The sequence below is a fragment of the Pholis gunnellus genome, assembly GCF_910591455.1.
Source record: "Pholis gunnellus genome assembly, chromosome: 10".
Classification (NCBI taxonomy): domain Eukaryota; kingdom Metazoa; phylum Chordata; class Actinopteri; order Perciformes; family Pholidae; genus Pholis; species Pholis gunnellus.
In genome coordinates, this window is record NC_136537.1 from 14,394,117 (window position 1) to 14,411,300 (window position 17,184).

The following is a 17,184-nucleotide window of genomic DNA, read 5'->3' on the forward strand; positions in this document are numbered from 1 at the left end:
TTTAATATTTTAAGGGATACCCAAGGGCCTTCACATTCAGGCCCAGATAAAACGTTATTTGGGGTTTTCTATATAATGTTATATTAACATGCATTTATGTATTCAATAGATCAAATTTCTCTCTCAACTCACCTGTTCGCATCATGAGTTGCTCAACTTTATGACGACAGGTTCTCTGAGTTTAAAGTGGTGTAGTTGTTTATATTACAGATTAAATATATGAGTTTGCTGATGCTTTGAGAACACTGCGTTACGAACTCAAATATTGACATAAAAAAATGCTGGTATGATAACCTTGGGCTCTGCATTCAAGTTACATTTTGAAAGCAGAAAAACGAGATTTCTACCTGATCATAATGTGTACTTTAGCTTTTTTATTAATACGAATTGGGGTCTTACGGTAGAACATGAAATCACAGACAGAATGAAAATATTTCCTCCATCTTACAGTTTCTGATCATTCTGGGTAAATTTCCCATTTATAAATCTAAATTAACTTTATTCAAACGTTTCTTTCATTATCAGCTCACCTTGATCCCACAGCTGGTAGATATAGTGAGATATAATTAAAAGCTCCAGAACAGTTAGAGTGAACCTTGTATTGAGATTGTTTTCAACCTGCTTTCATTATTTTGTTGTTCAACAGTGTGGCACCTTAAAACTAAGAATACTTTCAATATTTGACATCAATATGGTTTAATTTGAACTTTAATTTAACATACCCCAGTGGCTTGTACAACGTTTCTACTGTTTTTGTTTGACTGTTATTGTCTTCTGTAAATTAAAACAGTTTTTGTAAAGTAACAAAGAGAAGACACTGCATTAATGTGCACCCAAAATCATTTGTGAAGATGCAGTTTTCATATCGGGGCCAGTGGATTAATAGACAGCATGTCAACATACAGATTAAATGGCTTTATTTAATCCGTTTTTACTGGGCGAGTCAATGTTCAATTTGATTTTGAGCAGTGAAGAAGTTAAAGATTGTTTCGTTCCTACAACACCTGAATGCATCACTTGTGCAGGTGGCTCCGGGCGTGGCTTCATGTCCGAGGATATGGATCTGTCTGCGCATGCGTGAGCCAGAAAAGTGCGTTTTAGAATGATTACTGCTGGCCAGCGGAGAGGCAGATTATACGGCTCTACACAACTGTTGTTTTAATCCCCTGGGCGAGGAGATTTAAGAAAAAAACACAGGTTTTAAACCCAGCAGCCATATTGTATGGAAAAACGACGGAAACACTCTGCTTTTCTGAAAAAAATCGTTTGTTCACACACCTCTGCCAAAGACTTTTAGGGAGTTTTTAATTGTTTTGCTTGCTGGCGGTGGGTTTCTGTCGGACAACTAGTTTGCCAGCTGGTTGAGGAATCCTGAGATCGGGACTAGTTTTTGAGCCATTTTACAAAATAGTGTGGCCATCTCTTTGGTTTAAAGGTGTTAAAGTAACCGTGTGAACCATGAAGGACCGATTGGAGCAACTTAAAGCGGTAAGTAATGTCCAGGAAATGTACATTTGACATCGTGGTTTTTAATTTCCTCCAGTATTTTCTCTGTACACTTGAATAGCCATCGGCAAAACGTTTCTTATAGGAAGAAATGACAGGTGAAGATGAGTTAAAACATTTCCTTTATTACTATTCTGAATTTAACTTAAATAGCTGATAACATAATGATTTAAACTAGTAGTGCACCGTGTGATGACATAACTGATGGATAGAGTTACACTGCAGGTTGTAAAATGATTTGAAATGGGGATGATGGGTGAAAGTGATTCATTCATAAAGACATTTACGCTTCTTGGCATGCAGCAGCCATGTTTTGCGATGTGACAATTACGTGTCAGGGATGTATTATTATATAGTATAATTAATAGTGTAATTAGAAGGCTATTAGTTGAACTGTATCAGCAGATATCATCTGTGGTGAATTCTTAAATGGGTGCTCTTCCTAAAATTGGATGTAGGCCTGTGTCTGTAGCTACAAATGGTACTTGACACAGCAATTGCCAGTAACAACAGATTCATCATTTATTGTCACGGAAGATCCCGTTAAAGATGAAAAGATTAATCAATTATTAATTTTGTTAATCGACTAGAATCGTTGAAGTGATATATGATGCAAAATTGTCAAAATACTCTGGTTACAAATGTGTTTTATGTCTTCGTTTTATATGAATGTTAATTAAACATCTTTGACATGTTTTAAAAGTATATTCTAAAGTTTTCAGTCAGCGATTAATCAATGATTACAGTAAACAATATATGGATTAATTAATACTGAAAACATCACTTTGCAGTCCTAGTTGCAATTACTGCTAACCAGAATCCTCCAAACCTTTTTGTATTTAGCCATCACAGCTAAGTTACACATCCATTATATTTATATTGTCCCGATTCAGAATTGAGTTCGTGATAGTGACTACACTTGATGATGATGGAGGGGGGGGGGGGCCTTGATCCAATTGTGGCCCAAGTCGGGATATGCTGCCATAGCTACCTGACACTGCTGGCCAAATATTTGCAGTATTTGACCCCCCCCAGGAGTCTGTAATCTCACACAGCTGGCTTCTTTTCAGGCAAAGGAAGTACAGATAGTCAGTACAGGACTACTGTATACTGTGTATGTTCACATCTGTAAAACAACTGTTCTCTTGTCCTGGTGGTCATTCTTCTTTATCCAAAGTCATCGCCCACCGCCTTTATTACCCTCCTTGAGTAATCTAGTGTGTGTGTGTGTGTGTCACCTGATAGACTTGGTAAAGAGGAGCAACAAGAAACGCTGAGTTGTGGGTTCAGCTGGGATTATGGTCACATGTGATTGCTCGTATTGTATACTGTTAGAAAGCTGTCAATACAGTTTCTTGCATTTAAAAAAATACCAATAACATAAATTGATGAAGGAGCCATGTTTAGCCATGTAGTGTCATTGTAAGCTGACATTAACTCGATAGTCGTGTTCTGTGTTTCAGGCTCTCTTCACCTCATGGTATATTCAAATGTTTTTTTTCAGTAAAAGCCATATCCTCAGTTCTGTGAATGACTTTGACTGCACAATGAATTGGGAAAGCTAACATGGCTTCTTCTGTGGCACGTGGAGGTTTTAAATCCCTTGTCAGATTGTAGCGCTGCATTAACACAAGTCCTGATGGAGTATTCTGGCACCGTGCTGCTGTAAATCTGACCCCAGGTCCCTGTCCTGCTGCCGTTTTGGTTCGTGGCTCATTTTCTAAATCATCCCGTGGGAAAATCTGGTGAATAGGGCTTCAACTAAATTCTCAGCTCAACAAAAATTCAACTCAATTTATAGGTTGGTGTACAAAATGTCCCAAAAACAATGAAAAACTAAAAGGTGCACTCAGCAGAGTGCAGATCCCAGGCCAGGTGTGTCTGCAACCTCCAATGCTGTATCGTGTTATTGAATCAATACAACCCACGATTGGCTAACCCCTCATCCAAATATGAATGTGTTGTAAGGCGGCGTAAAACACACTTCATTCAAACTCAAAAACATAATGAATGCAGCCAATCGGCTCAAAGTCGTCGAGACATGTCATACAATCACAGCTGAGTGGCGGCGATGTACTCAGAATTAAGTGAATTAATGCAACCATAAGAGGACTTTCAGCATGCAGCCATAACTGGCCACCCAAAATATTATGCAGTTTGCAGCAGCAGAATACTAGATTAACCGTGGACAGACACAGAGATGCACACTCACTCACGGACACACACACACACACACACACACACACACACACACACACACACACACACACACACACACACACACACACACACACACACACACACACACACACACACACACTTGCAGGTGATCACATGATTCTTAATAAAGCCTTGCTTGTTTGTTCTGACCAACTCCCCCAAAATCCTGAGTTATCTTAAATTAGTACAACAAAGCAAATGACTCACTCAAACTCTTGGAAGTTTGGCCTTTTTTGTTTGAAAAAATGACTGAAATGATTGATGAAGATGAAGACGGCTGCCGATTATTCTTCTATTGATGGACTAATTGATCAATTCACAAATTATTGCAGCTCTACAAGTGTTCACATTATTCTAGTTTCACATGACCGCCTTTAAGCTCAGTTGAGCCTTTTGTACACTCATCGTTCTCAACCGCCATTTATGATCCTCGGAGACAAAGTCTGACGCTAAATGACCTCCCAGTTTCTGTGAGAGGACGGAGTCACAGGACCGATAGTGAGGGCGGGGGCTGGGCATTCAACATGTCGACGATTGGAGTCCGACTTGCTGGATAGTGTGCTTGTAGTCACTTGTACCACTCGATACATTGTTGCACATCGACTAGTACAACACAGTCTGACAATGTTGGCTCCAATGAAACCGTGTGCTCAGAGAAGCCGGTCACTTCGTTGTGTTTGAGAGGCAGAGGATCGCTGTGTCTAGTCGTGTGTTACGCAACATGACATATGGAGCTTTGTATATGCAGAACAAGCGTAATTAAGTGATTTGAATAAAAGGAACAAGCCAGTATCCGAGCTAACGCGTCGATCACTCATGCACCCAAGCTCACCGTGTGCTCTGTTTTTCTTATTTGTTTTTTGATGATTACCCAATCCTCATGTAACAGCATGAGATTATAGCATTTGGGGGGGGGGGGGGAGAAAATCTAATTGGTTGCTTCTTGGTTCACTCTGTCAGGGAACAGTTTGGCACCGTAGCACAGACGTGGCCGTAAATCTAGTTTGTTAACAATATATTTATTTATTTTTTAAATAAATGATTAAAGGATGTGTGCTATTTCCCATTAGCATTAGACAATATTGCAGAAAACACTGTAAATGACTGGGTAGTGTGACTGTGTTTCCACAATGCACACGTCTTTTAAACATTAGATAATCTCACACTGCTTTTTCAAAACCGTATCAAACTGTTGTTGTACATAAGCGTGTGTGTGTGTGTGTGTGTGTGTGTGTCTGTGGCCTTTTGGCTGTTTGGTTTGTTAAAGCGTTTGTTGCACACGGCCGTCCCTTTGCCCTTATTTCTGCTAAATAAGAAACACTGGAAGGAAGTCGTGCTTGTTCTTATCTCGCTGTTGCAGAAACGCTGTGTGAGGGAGCGTAGTGTAGAGGCCAGAGGGATACAGCTGCATGTTCACTGAATAACTCGCAGAGAGTTATAAAAACAAGCAGTGTGTGTGTGTGGGTGTGGGTGTGTCCAGGGAACTATATGTTACTTCACAACTGTTGTTAGTTACAGCAGCCTGAACCAAATAGCTGCATTTGCAATTCAAATTGTAGACGAGGGGTAGAAGGTTAAAGACGTGCTGTTGTATTAAATGTAAGTTCCCAGTAGGGCTGCCACTTATTTTCATCGTTCATTAATCTGCTATATTATTTCCCTGGTTAATAATTTTGTTTATATAATGTCTGCAAATAAAAAAAGAAATAAGGCGCCCATTATGTATGAGTTCTACAGCCTTAAGTGATGTGATAAAAGCACTTGTTTTATTTGACCAAACCAATAAGAAAAGCCCAGGAACAGTGTTCTTTTGGAAGTCAAAGAATGATTATAGTTGTATTCCAGGGCAGAGTAAATGAAGTCATGTCTATTCAGATTGCTTGTTTACAGATTGAGGCCGCTGATATGAGAGAGCTGGGAAGGCGACGGGCTTTTTCCGTGCCTTGACTTTGATCCAGTCTGACTTTCTCCAGGAAAGTCAAGTGTCCAGACTGGAGACTCCCTGTCACTCACTACGAAGCAGAATATCCGTGTAGACACTCTGTAGCTGCTCAGAGGAAACGCATGTGTTCGTCAAATGCAGAAGTAATTAAAAGGGAGGGAACAAAGCGAGCTTACTGTCATTGCTTCAGTCTTCTAACTCCGTCACAGCCTGGCCCTGTGATGTCTGTTTACACTGAGCCTTTGCTTTGGTTTCTTATAGTCGGTTAAAAAAATAGTTTGAGTTCCTGGAGCCCGGCCCTAATCCTTCCCCGTGTAAATATTCACCAGCAGCCACTGCCCTGTGCTTACGGACTATTTATGACTTCAGTAGAGGGAAAGTTTCTTATATAAGTTATTGGTTGTAGGCTGATTAGGATCGGACTATTATTACTGAGTGTGTCACGCTGAGCTGCTAACCAGGAAGTTAGTTTCATCAGTGAGAGCTTGTTCACGGTCCAAATGCCGTTCAGGGACTTTCTACCCTGAGAAGAAATACATTTCTGGACAATCGCTCCGTATTATTGGACATGAAAATAGTCAAAAAGATTTGGAAGTATTTTCACAACATATCCTGCTTCAGTCAGTCTATATGAGTATTGGTCTATAAAAACTTAAATTAAGTTTGATCATGTGAGACTTGGGGCTGGGTATCAAATCTCAGTAGTGCTCATCGAAATGCATCCTTTCGGCACAGAGTATGGAAAACTGTCAAGTATTAGGAGTTGGCATTGAATGCGTGGTCAGATTAATTGTTTTATTTTCTTGCTATAAACTATCTTGCGAAAAGTTTTGGTTTCATACAGAGTTATGTGCCGGACTATTTCTTGGCCGCATTGACTTCCTGAGGTGATGGCAGGCAGATTTTAAAAAGAGCTGGGCTAGCTGTTTCCCCCTGCTTCCAGTCTTTGTGCTAAGCTAAGCTAACCGGCCGCAGGCTGTAGCATATTTACCCGACAGACATGAGAGTGGTGTCGATCTTCTCATCTAACTTTTGACAATAAAGCAAAAGAGCACAACTCCCCAACATGTTGAACTATTGTCTTAAGTTTGCATGTAGCAGACATGAAATGTGTTGCAGAACACTCCTTGTATGTCAAATGTAAAGACATTTTAACTGTGAAGATAATGGCGGGCTCAGGTTTTAAGTAGTTGTGTTCTGGACTGTTTCATGTCGAGGACCAGAAGCTCACTGGAGTCTCTGCTATATTTCAAAGTTTAAGTTGAAAGCATGTGTATGTGCCTCAAACCTAGAAGGGCATTAAAACAACATAAAAAAGGTGATTTTGAAAAAGACATGCATCCTGTTTTAATAAGATTTAAACAGACTCTACTTTATTTTCATTCTGTCAGACGTGTGATCAAGATGACGACGATGTGGAGATTGCTGTGGACAACCCAGCCTTCATGGACGAATTCTTCTTACAGGTCAGTGTGTTTTCACTGATTCACTCGTGTCTATGAGGGCGTGCGTGGGTTAATGTCTGAACTTTTGTCCTTTTGCATGCATTTCTGATTGCGTGTTTGTTTCAGATTGACGACATCAGGAAGAGCATTGATAAAATTGATGAGAATGTGGCTGAAGTCAAAAAGCTTTTCTCCGTCATCCTGTCTGCGCCCACATCAGATCAGAGTAAGATGCTCGCTTTTCTTCTTTCTCCTTTTCTCTCTCTTCTCTGCTAATGTGTTCATATAATGTGATATTTTCTTATCCAAGCCTAACCCCATTTGAAAAGCTGCATTCAATTGTTTGTCTCCCAAATTTAATCAAATCAGACTTTTCTTAAGAGGAACTAAGCTACGTGTTTTTGTACCCAGTTATTAAAGCAACATTTAAATAATATTGTGTTTATTTTTGCCTCACTGGTCTGTCAGTCTTTCATAATGCTATCTCTATTTCTGAAATGTTCAATCATTCCCTGGCATAATTTAAATGTTAACTTGATTTGAGAGCATTATCAGTTTATTTGTACTTGTAATACGTGTGTTACTCTCACCCATCGTCACACTCTTAGCTCTTTATTGACGCATGTCTCTTTATTTCTTTCTAGAAACACAGGATGACCTGGAGGCAATCACCAATGACATAAAGAAGATGGCTAACAATGCAAGAAACAAACTCAAGAGTGAGTCTGCCTGCCTCTCACACACACACACACACACACACACACACACACACACACACACACAGCCAGCTTGTCAGTCTATACAACAAAGGGAGTGTTTAATTGATTTGCTTAATCAATTGATTAATTAATTTCATGTGAAATGTTGCGGAGGAACTGAACAATGATGTGATGTGAAGTAGATGGTAAAGGTGAATCATAAATCAGTACTTTGTATTGCTCCCCAGCCATCGAGAGGAATCTGGAGTCAGAGGAGCAGGAGAGGGTGTCGGCTGACATTCGGATACGTAAATCACAGGTAAATGATGTCCAAATGAAGTTTCCTCTATTTCCTCTGAAATTCAAACTTGACAGGCTTATGGGCATGAACGAAAAGGGGAAGAGAAGAAAAAGCAATTGGCCTACATGTATTTAACAGATTTTAAAACTACGACAGCAAATTGTAAACATTGTATTTATTTAGTATTAGTAGTATTTGTATGATGTTAGTATTATTATTTGTGTTACCAATATATTTTTTTAATGAGTAAAGGTTTGTACAGTATGTTATACATTTGTGTCGGCTCTGAAGTCTATGCCTGATTTGACACAAATTGTCACAGTACCTCCATCAAGATTACTAATTAATTTGTTCCCTGTTGTCTCCCAGCATGCAGTGCTGTCCAGGAAGTTTGTGGAGGTAATGACAAAGTATAATGAAGCTCAGGTGGACTTCAGGGAGAGGAGTAAAGGACGTATTCAGAGACAACTAGAGATCAGTGAGTGACGGCCATAAAATCATGTGATGGTCTTAATGTCTTCTTTGTCATAAACCATTTTTTTCTCCCTTTTTCCTCTTCAGCTGGAAAAGCAACAACAGATGATGAACTGGAAGAGATGTTGGAGAGTGGCAATGCTGCTGTGTTTACTGCAGGGGTAAGTGTGGGTGTGGGTGTGTGTGTGCATCAGCCTCGACAGTGATCATAATGTGGTTGAGCTGAGAAACAGCTCAGTAAAACTCAAAGTGCCTCGTGTCATCTGGTTAAAGATTAGCTGGGCTTGTGATTAGACTCAAAGTCAGTTTGCTCTTCTTAAGTGTTGCAAACAGCCAATAAGCAAAGACTAAGCTTTCTTTGAGCTGCTTGAAACAGCTTCGAAACTGAGCACCAGTGTGTCTCTACTCATCAGACGACCACCATGCATTTCATCTGGTGAGAAAGCCTCTGTATGCATACGTTGCTCATAGAATGGTTGTATCCGGTGCAGTTCGGGAAGACTGTGTGGCACAAGCGTACACGACTTAACTTCACAGATTTGATAACTTGATGTCTCTCATGTGTTTAAATACGACATTCAGAGCAGTTCAGAGAGTCTGGGTCTGGATTGCTTGCACACGAATCTGAGCATGGAGATCAGTGTTTTGCTCAAGGACACTTTGACAAGAGGAGCCGGGAATCAAAGAGCCAACCACTGCAGTTTTTGGATTCTACCTACTGAGCCACAGCCGCCCTCTTATATCTAATATTTTTTTTTTTAACTAACACTGGTTTCCAGGTTTTATAAATGAACTATCTCTTAAAGCAGCAGTGACACTTTTCTTTGGGAGCATTTTATACATTTCTCTGCATCCATGAGATGCACTCGTTTTCAGTTCCTCCTGTTTGAGCTAACTGCTTTTTCACCCAACTAAACCGCAGCCACAATGACCAGAAGGAATAAAGATGAAATGCTAAAGGCACAGTGTGTCAGTTCACGTTACCGGAGTCTTGGAAAGGGAGGAGTGAGCGGAGGGATCGCAACCACACTGCTGGATGCCACCATATACTTCACACTGTCCCCTTTTTTTAAATGTGACCCGCAGACCAACCGTCATTTAGACTTTTCTCTGTGTTGTGCATGTGTGTCTGAACTGGGCCTGAGTGGTAGCAATAAACCTCTCCTCTCCACAGATTGTGGACGCTGGGATCTCTAAACAAGCTCTGAGTGAGATTGAAGCCAGACACAAAGACATTGTCCGTCTGGAAAGTAGCATCAAGGAGCTGCACGATATGTTTGTAGACATCGCCATGCTGGTGGAGAGCCAGGTACGCTCCTCCGCCTCCATCTGCCCATCATTTCGTCTACTTCAGGAACATTTTTCATTCATATATTCATTCATTCTTTACTTTTCCCCCGTGGCTTTGTGTTTGCTCCTGACTGTATTCAACTCCTTTTCTCCTGTTTATCTCTCTTTCTGTCTCCGCTGGGGTCTGACTTTCAATCTGCATCTGTTTCCTCTTTTCCAGCTCCATGCCTTTGTTACACCTCTTTTACACCTTTTCATTCTCACTGCCACCACCATCTCATCCCCCAACAGTGATGGAACCAACACAAATGCATTTAGTAAGATGTACGAGTAAGACACCATCGCAGACTTCACGCTAGAATTAATACAAACGCATGTTGTTGATCAGTCAGTCACTGTTTCTGCGTACATAAGTCTAACCACATATTTCTTACTGCTTGAACCATGCTTTCTGAGGGAAAGGCTTGTTTGAGGTAAGGGCCACACTGCTGCTGCCTGTGTTGTGTGATTTCCCAACGATACTCTTTGTCTTCTTAACCAAATTTATTTCCAGCTTTAAGTTTGAATAGGTAAATGTCAGCATTAACATAAATATGAATGCTTCTTCCTGACATCCAAAACATTATTGAAGATGTCACTTTTTTCAACAGTAGAGGTTTTGACAATACATTTCAAAATATTGGTCAGTTTGTTTCCTGAAACCAGATGTACTACTTTGTGCATTCAAACCGATGTTCTGAACTGTTGTTCTGCTTGTGGCGTGTTGCTCTGTATCTTACTGATTGTCCTGTGTTTTTCAGGGGGACATAGTTGACAACATAGAGCAGAACGTATCCAAGTCAGTGGACCATATAACAGTGGCTAAGGAACAGACCAAAAAAGCTATAAGGCATCAGAGCAAAGCACGCAAGGTAACGTAATGCAGCAAACGGCTGCTCCAGTCTACTGGTGACCTCTTCCTGTTTCTCTGCCTATTATCTCGACCCAGTTTGACACATTTAAACCACACAGTGTGCATACAGATCACGCTCCCTCGCCCTGCAGACACATCGCCAATCACACACAACTGTTGCATTGTATGTGCTTTGCTTTTTGTTCTCTCTCTCTCTCTCTCTCTCTCACTCACTCACTCACTCACTCACTCACTCACTCACTCACTCACTCACTCACTCACTCACTCACTCACTCACTCACTCACTCACTCACTCACTCACTCACTCACACTCTCTCTCTCTCTCTCTCTCTCTCTCTCTCTCTCTCTCTCTCTCTCTCTCTCTCTCTCTCTCTCTCTCTCTTTCTCTCGTTGTTTATCTTTTTCCGTTGCTTTTCGTCGCCTCTGACGCCGTGCCCCACGTTAGGGTGGAATGATTGAGAGGATTGAGAGCAACATGGACCAGTCAGTGGGCTTCGTGGAGCGGGCCGTAGCAGACACTAAGAAAGCTGCAAAGTTTCAGCAAGAGGCTCGCCGTGTGAGTGACCACAGTTGGTAGGAGTGGTCGGGTTTCCCAAAAGCAACGCAAATAGTTTGATTTTATCGTTTACAATAGAACAGCAATTACCCTGAGATCAATGCTATTCAAATTCAAAGCAGCACAAAGAGGAGAGAGATAGTAAATCTAGTCCATTTCATTTTTCCTAACACAGGACAATTGTAGGGTCAGATTTGAGTTGCAACCCTGACCTTGTGTTCGACTATGATTAAGTAATTTAATCCATGTTATTCTGTTGACCTTGAGCCAATGTGAACCCTGCTTACCTACAGAGCAGCAGTTAACGTTTATTGCTTAGACTGCACTGTCCCAAGTGGCATAAAAATTACAGCCCCCTCAATGATTTTTGCAACCTGAAGACGCAATGTCGGCCAATCAAATGCATGCAAACACATGTTCCTGGTGATCATGGCATTGAAAGATAAAATGATTATTGTTACGATAAATTGTGTTAAAGAGTTGTAAAACTCTGTTCTGCTGTGTAGTTTTGTAGCATCTGTAATGCCTTGAAACTCATGACTCAAACTGTCCGTCCTGGCTGTCACGTTTTATAGTGTTGCCCAAGGGCGTAGGTTTGCATATGGTCCATAGGGACTAGTCACGACCAAAGTTTGGGAAAGACACAATTGTCCCCACCAATATTTTGTTAATTTTAATTGCCTGTTAGAACAAATAATTTTGCACAATATATGTGCAAACTCATTCGTCTTATTATTAGTGCTGGGCAAGTTAACGCATTAATTAATTAACGCTGACAATTATTTTATAGCGCGTTCTTTTTTTATTTTGAAAGTCCGTTGCTCGCTGGCAGCGGTGGAGGAATGGAGACTACTGGACATCGCTGCGGTAAAGTCAGCAGACACTCAGATGTTAGTGCACCTCTATGCTGAAATTCACGGTGAACGCATTCAAACGGCACAGATCGGGAGCGAGCGAAGGACTTTGAAAGTTAGCGGAAAGATTAACGTGAGACAACATCCGGTTTCTTCAGACGAACATCTTGTCTTCAGAATAAGATGCCAACAAAGTATGAATTATATTCACATTAATAAGTATAAAACATGCTGCCTGCATCTCGTGAGTTAAAGGGAAAATACACCTGAATTGTGCGTAAAGTGTCTTTATTCTTTGACCGCTGGGTAACCATCATCACCTCTGAGTTACAGCATCCTAGTGATGAAGAGTAGAGCTGCATTCACATGCTCTGACTGTCATGACAAGACAGACATTGTGATGAAACGTATGAAACATGTTGTTCATGTTCACAGCAGTGAACGTTTCCCATGACGTCACACACTGAGCACAGAGAGTGAAGAGATAGAACTGCTGCTGTGTGAAGAGAATCCTGCTGTTAAAAATAACCTTATTTGTTTAAAGTGTTTGAAAACCAAATGTTATTGTCACGGGGCATGGTGGAGGACGCAGACCAGGCAGAGTAGCTTGCAACAGATATTTAATTACACAAAATCAATACAGGACACAGCAGGGGAGCCACGGATGAGACAAGGGGACAAATCCAGCAGAACCGAAACAGGGCAGGCAGACAGGGAAACCGGGACCGGGATCAGGATGAGCAAAACGGGCGGGAGACATGAAGCAATGATCTGGCAGGGAGTGACTGCGGGGCAGGAGTTTATGTAGAGGTTTGAACAGGTGAGGGGAGTTGTGCTGATGAGGGGGAAGAGCTTGATTAATGATCAGATGCAGGTGAAGGAAACTAGGCTGAGGGAGTGACTGACAGGTAGAGTGAGGAGGGTGTGGAGCTACACAAAGACACAGAACGCAGAGGCAAAGCCTAATCGTGACACTTTTGTTCATAGCAGTACTTTTAAAATAAGAGTGCGCAATACACTACTTTTGAATTCATTCATGAACTTTGCCATAACAATGCGATTAATCGCGATTACAAATGGTAATTGTTGCCCAGCACTACTAATAATTGCATAAAGGAGGAAAGCACTTTATTTATAGCCTAAGTGGTGGAGAATAGATTTATTTAAAAAAAATTTAATTTGTGTTGTCTTTTTTGGCTGCACAACTGAGAAAAGTTTTTTATATATATTTTGGATATAGAATATACTGTTACTGTATATTGGTATTTTAGCAGAACGTTTTTATTCATTTATTTATTATTATTATTTATTTGGTGCAGAATACTGTTTTGTATTTAAACTAAGGTTTTATTACCGTTATGTTTAAATCAGTTCCAAGTTACACAAAAAAGTTAATATATTTTAATAAAGTTTGCCTGTTCAACATAATATCAATTAATTCTTTTTTTATGGTGGGGGGGGGGGGGGGGCTGGCAGTGTCCCTACCAATGCTGAGACCAAACCTACGCCCTTGGTGTTGCCGATACCAAAACACCCATCCACCAATGCAGCCCCTTCAAAAGAAGAGCTGCTTTCGATCTAAAAAGCCCAAAGAATTTCTCTGTTAACACAAAGATGCTTTTGGGAAACCTGCCAGAATGAAGACCATCCCCGCCATCAAGACCCTGATCTTTACCTTGAGCCTTACCTGTGATGACCCATAACCCTCCTCCCTGCTCTGTTCCTGAGCCTCCACCGCCTGCCCAGCACCAAAAACCAGAACCAAGACCACACACACACACACACACACACACACACACACACACACACACACACCGACAGCTTCTACACTCTTCTCTCTCTCTCTCTTTCCGTTCTTTCTCTTCAGCTTTAACCGTAACTTTGTCTTTCTTTACAGTTGGCTCATGGCGGCGACATTATTCTGTGTTTGAGGGTATTGCTCGTTAGCTTCAGGCTGTTAAAGCATGTCTGTGAAAATAACTTTTATCCTTACGAGTTAACATAAAGTCAACATTGCTGCACCAAGACTAAACTGGTTTATCCGACTTTAGTAAGATTGATGCACTGGGTTTGTGTGGTCACCAAGCCACAAGGAGATTTCATGATATTTTATTCAGCCATTGTTGCCATATATTGTACATATTCCCTCAATCAAAACTAGCAAAAATGTTAAATAACTTACAGTAGTAGTTTTATAAGTGTTGCACAAATGAATAATGTACGTATTGTTGTGTCTCACTGAGAATTGTCCTGATGGTACTGTATGTACTTGGTTGTTCCCAACAGAAAATGGTGATAATAGTGGTGGTTGTGGTGGTCTTGCTGGGCTTACTAGCTCTCATAATCGGGTTGTCTGTTGGATTGAAGTAAAGCTGATGAGCTATTTGAATACGAGGAGCGCTGAGGGTGAGTAACTCTGGAGCAAACAAGCTCTGTCGTGCCACAATGGGTGTGGGTATGAAACATGCTTTGAAAAAGGGTTTGCGTGCTCTTTTCCTCTCTGTGTGTGTGTGTGTGTGTGTGTGTGTCTGTGTGTCTGTGTGTCTGTTTGTTTTCTTTCTATCCACAGGGTTAACTTGAGGTGTGTTTGTTTGTATTTGAAGTTCTTGGGTGTGTGTGTTTTCCTCCTATCCTGCAGCCCTTGCCTCTAGTTACTGCTGAACAAACAAAGCAGTGCTAGAAGAGAGTTATAATTTCAGCTGTGTTTTTCTCTTAAATGTCCCCATGTTCTCATGTTCCACCTCATGAATCTCCCTTTGTCTCCCTCTCTGTAGAAGATGATCATACTTGTGGTAGTCTGTGCTGTGGATGTTCTCGTCTTTTTCATCGTCATCCTCCCCCACGCACGATCACAGGACTGCTGTTTTTATCATCAGTTATTAATCATCCCCTCCATCCTCCGTCAGCTGGCCCGCCAAAGAAAAAACTGATACTGCTCCACTTGCACAACAAAAAAAACCTTGAAGAACAAGTGTTACATTTGATCTCTGGATAAAAAAAGAAGACCTTCGAGACTTGGGATATTATAAAAACATGTTTGTCCAATCAGAACCGTCCTTCCTGGTCTGTTAGGGTTTGTTTGAGTTCCTCCGGGGGCTTGGACAGTTTGAGGATGCTCTGCTGCAAATGAGGAAATAAGACTGAAGCTAACAATGCGCGGAGGGGAAGAGAGAATTGAAAAACAACTGATCATAACGTCACTCCAGTGTCACTTAACATTTCATTGTCTAACATTCGATGCCAAAGAATCAGCCTGGAAGTGTTGAGTGAAATTGATTTTAATGTCCAGTATGTGGGACGCTTGTGAAGCCTTGTAGAAGCACATCACCTCCCTCAGCATAATTCTTGCCTTTTTATGAGCCTTGACACATTCTGTGATTGAAAAGCTAGCTACTGTATATTCACTGTATTTGGATTGTGTTGGTTTAGGGGAGTTTTAGCACTTTGACATTTCAAAATACGTCTTTATTTCTGAGATTGAGCTCAGATGATCTTAATGAATTATTATTTTGTGTGTCGTTGGTATCCAGCCCTGAATGAGTCTCAGTTCTTTTAACTTGAAGAGGATCGGTGTGCTCACTTATGATTCTTCAGTTTGTAGAGCCCAGTGGTTCTGATTTTAAATATGAAGGAGGTCCTCATGGAAACACAGTTCAAACACAGGTGGAGCTTAGATGAGCAAAGAAAGAAGCTAACAAGCTATTAACATGCATCCATTGCATTAGGGCTTGTCTAAATACTGCAACAACTTGGAGAAATGTCTGAATATTTGTTTTGTATCTTTGCTAACTTGTGACAAATGCCATCTTGAACTTCTACACTTAAAGACATGATTGGCTCCATTGTTAAAACGCTGTAAAAATATAATGTCTTCATGCTAAAAGAGAGACCGGTAGTAACACTAGCTATTTCAATCTCAGTGCCAGAATAGTCCAATAAGTAAGTAATAGTATGTATATATATATGTATGTATATATATATGTAAGTCGCACATACAGGATGAAGTGTAAAAGGACATTTGAACTAACCTACAGTAAGATCTCTCTGACTGGTGGGTCTTTACTAGTGCGATATGCATTTCCTGTCATATTTTAGATCTCATTATATTCCTGTTGTACATGTATACCTCAGTTGCCAGTTTATTGGGTACAACTATCTGAAACGGATGCACTAATACAGCTGCCCTGCAATAAATCTTATTGTCGTGAAGGTTATGATGTTCAGTTTTTGTTTAAAGAGCTGTAGAGGTCTGTTGGTTAAACATTATGGACCTTGTGCCTGAAAACAGTTTCAACAAGAACTGCACTTAAGGCAATGTTTAAAGTACATAACTTTATTGATTTTATCTATCCTTAACAAAGTCTGATATGTTGTGTGATATAAATCTATGAAAATACACCAAACCAAATACAAAAAGGATTTATTGCAGGGGTGTTCTATTGGGCTGAATTAGTTTTGGTGTGCCTAATAAATTGGCTTTAATTGTCACCATAATTTCAGTAGGTCTTTTTTTTAATGAACCACAGTGCACATGTCACCTAGAGGCTTTAATTTGGCAGTTAAAGCAGTTAAAGGTGACGCCAGCTGTGCATACAAAGACTGTATCAGAGACATTGCTTCCCATCATTTAGAGACGGGTATTCACCACATGTAGGAGTTTTGTAGTGTCTTTAAAACGTCCAGTGCGTTATGAGGGCTGCCCTCACTGAGGGAAGTCTTTGTTTCTGTTCGACCAGAGCATGAATGGTTCCTTTTAATTCTGGTTGAGCAGGGAGCTCTTGAAAGTGAGAGAGCCCTTCTCAGCTTGGTCCTTTGACCGCACACTGTTCTTCACCCATCAACTGTTCAATCCTCGCTTCTATTCCAGCCTTTTTGCTTCACACACCACCAAGGGACGGAGGAGAAACTGAAGAAGTTGTACACTGTATAAAATGAAGGTTCCACAGATTTTATTGAAAATTAAAGATTTTATGTTTTTTAATGAC

At 40.7% G+C, this 17,184-nt stretch overlaps 1 protein-coding gene across 1 annotated transcript; it reads left to right on the forward strand.

Moving 5' to 3' along the window:
- Window positions 1-1,134: 1,134 nt before the first annotated feature.
- On the forward strand, window positions 1,135-17,184 carry stx3b (syntaxin 3b). The gene is made up of 11 exons (XM_079167075.1): window positions 1,135-1,488; window positions 7,060-7,134; window positions 7,240-7,339; window positions 7,758-7,832; window positions 8,060-8,130; window positions 8,482-8,590; window positions 8,674-8,747; window positions 9,761-9,895; window positions 10,677-10,787; window positions 14,486-14,605; window positions 14,974-17,184. Exons 1-10 carry the CDS (start codon window positions 1,459-1,461, stop codon window positions 14,567-14,569), a joined length of 864 nt encoding a protein of 287 aa, XP_079023201.1. The 5' UTR covers window positions 1,135-1,458; the 3' UTR covers window positions 14,570-14,605; window positions 14,974-17,184.

What these genes read in the sequence shown, in the direction of transcription:
- stx3b (XM_079167075.1), top strand. Translation starts at nt 1,459, where the DNA reads ATGAAGGACCGATTGGAGCAACTTAAAGCG. An exon ending in TGGACGAATTCTTCTTACAG is followed by an intron (nt 7,135 to 7,239) that starts GTCAGTGTGTTT and finishes TGTTTGTTTCAG; the next exon opens with ATTGACGACATCAGGAAGAG. An exon ending in TGCGCCCACATCAGATCAGA is followed by an intron (nt 7,340 to 7,757) that starts GTAAGATGCTCG and finishes ATTTCTTTCTAG; the next exon opens with AAACACAGGATGACCTGGAG.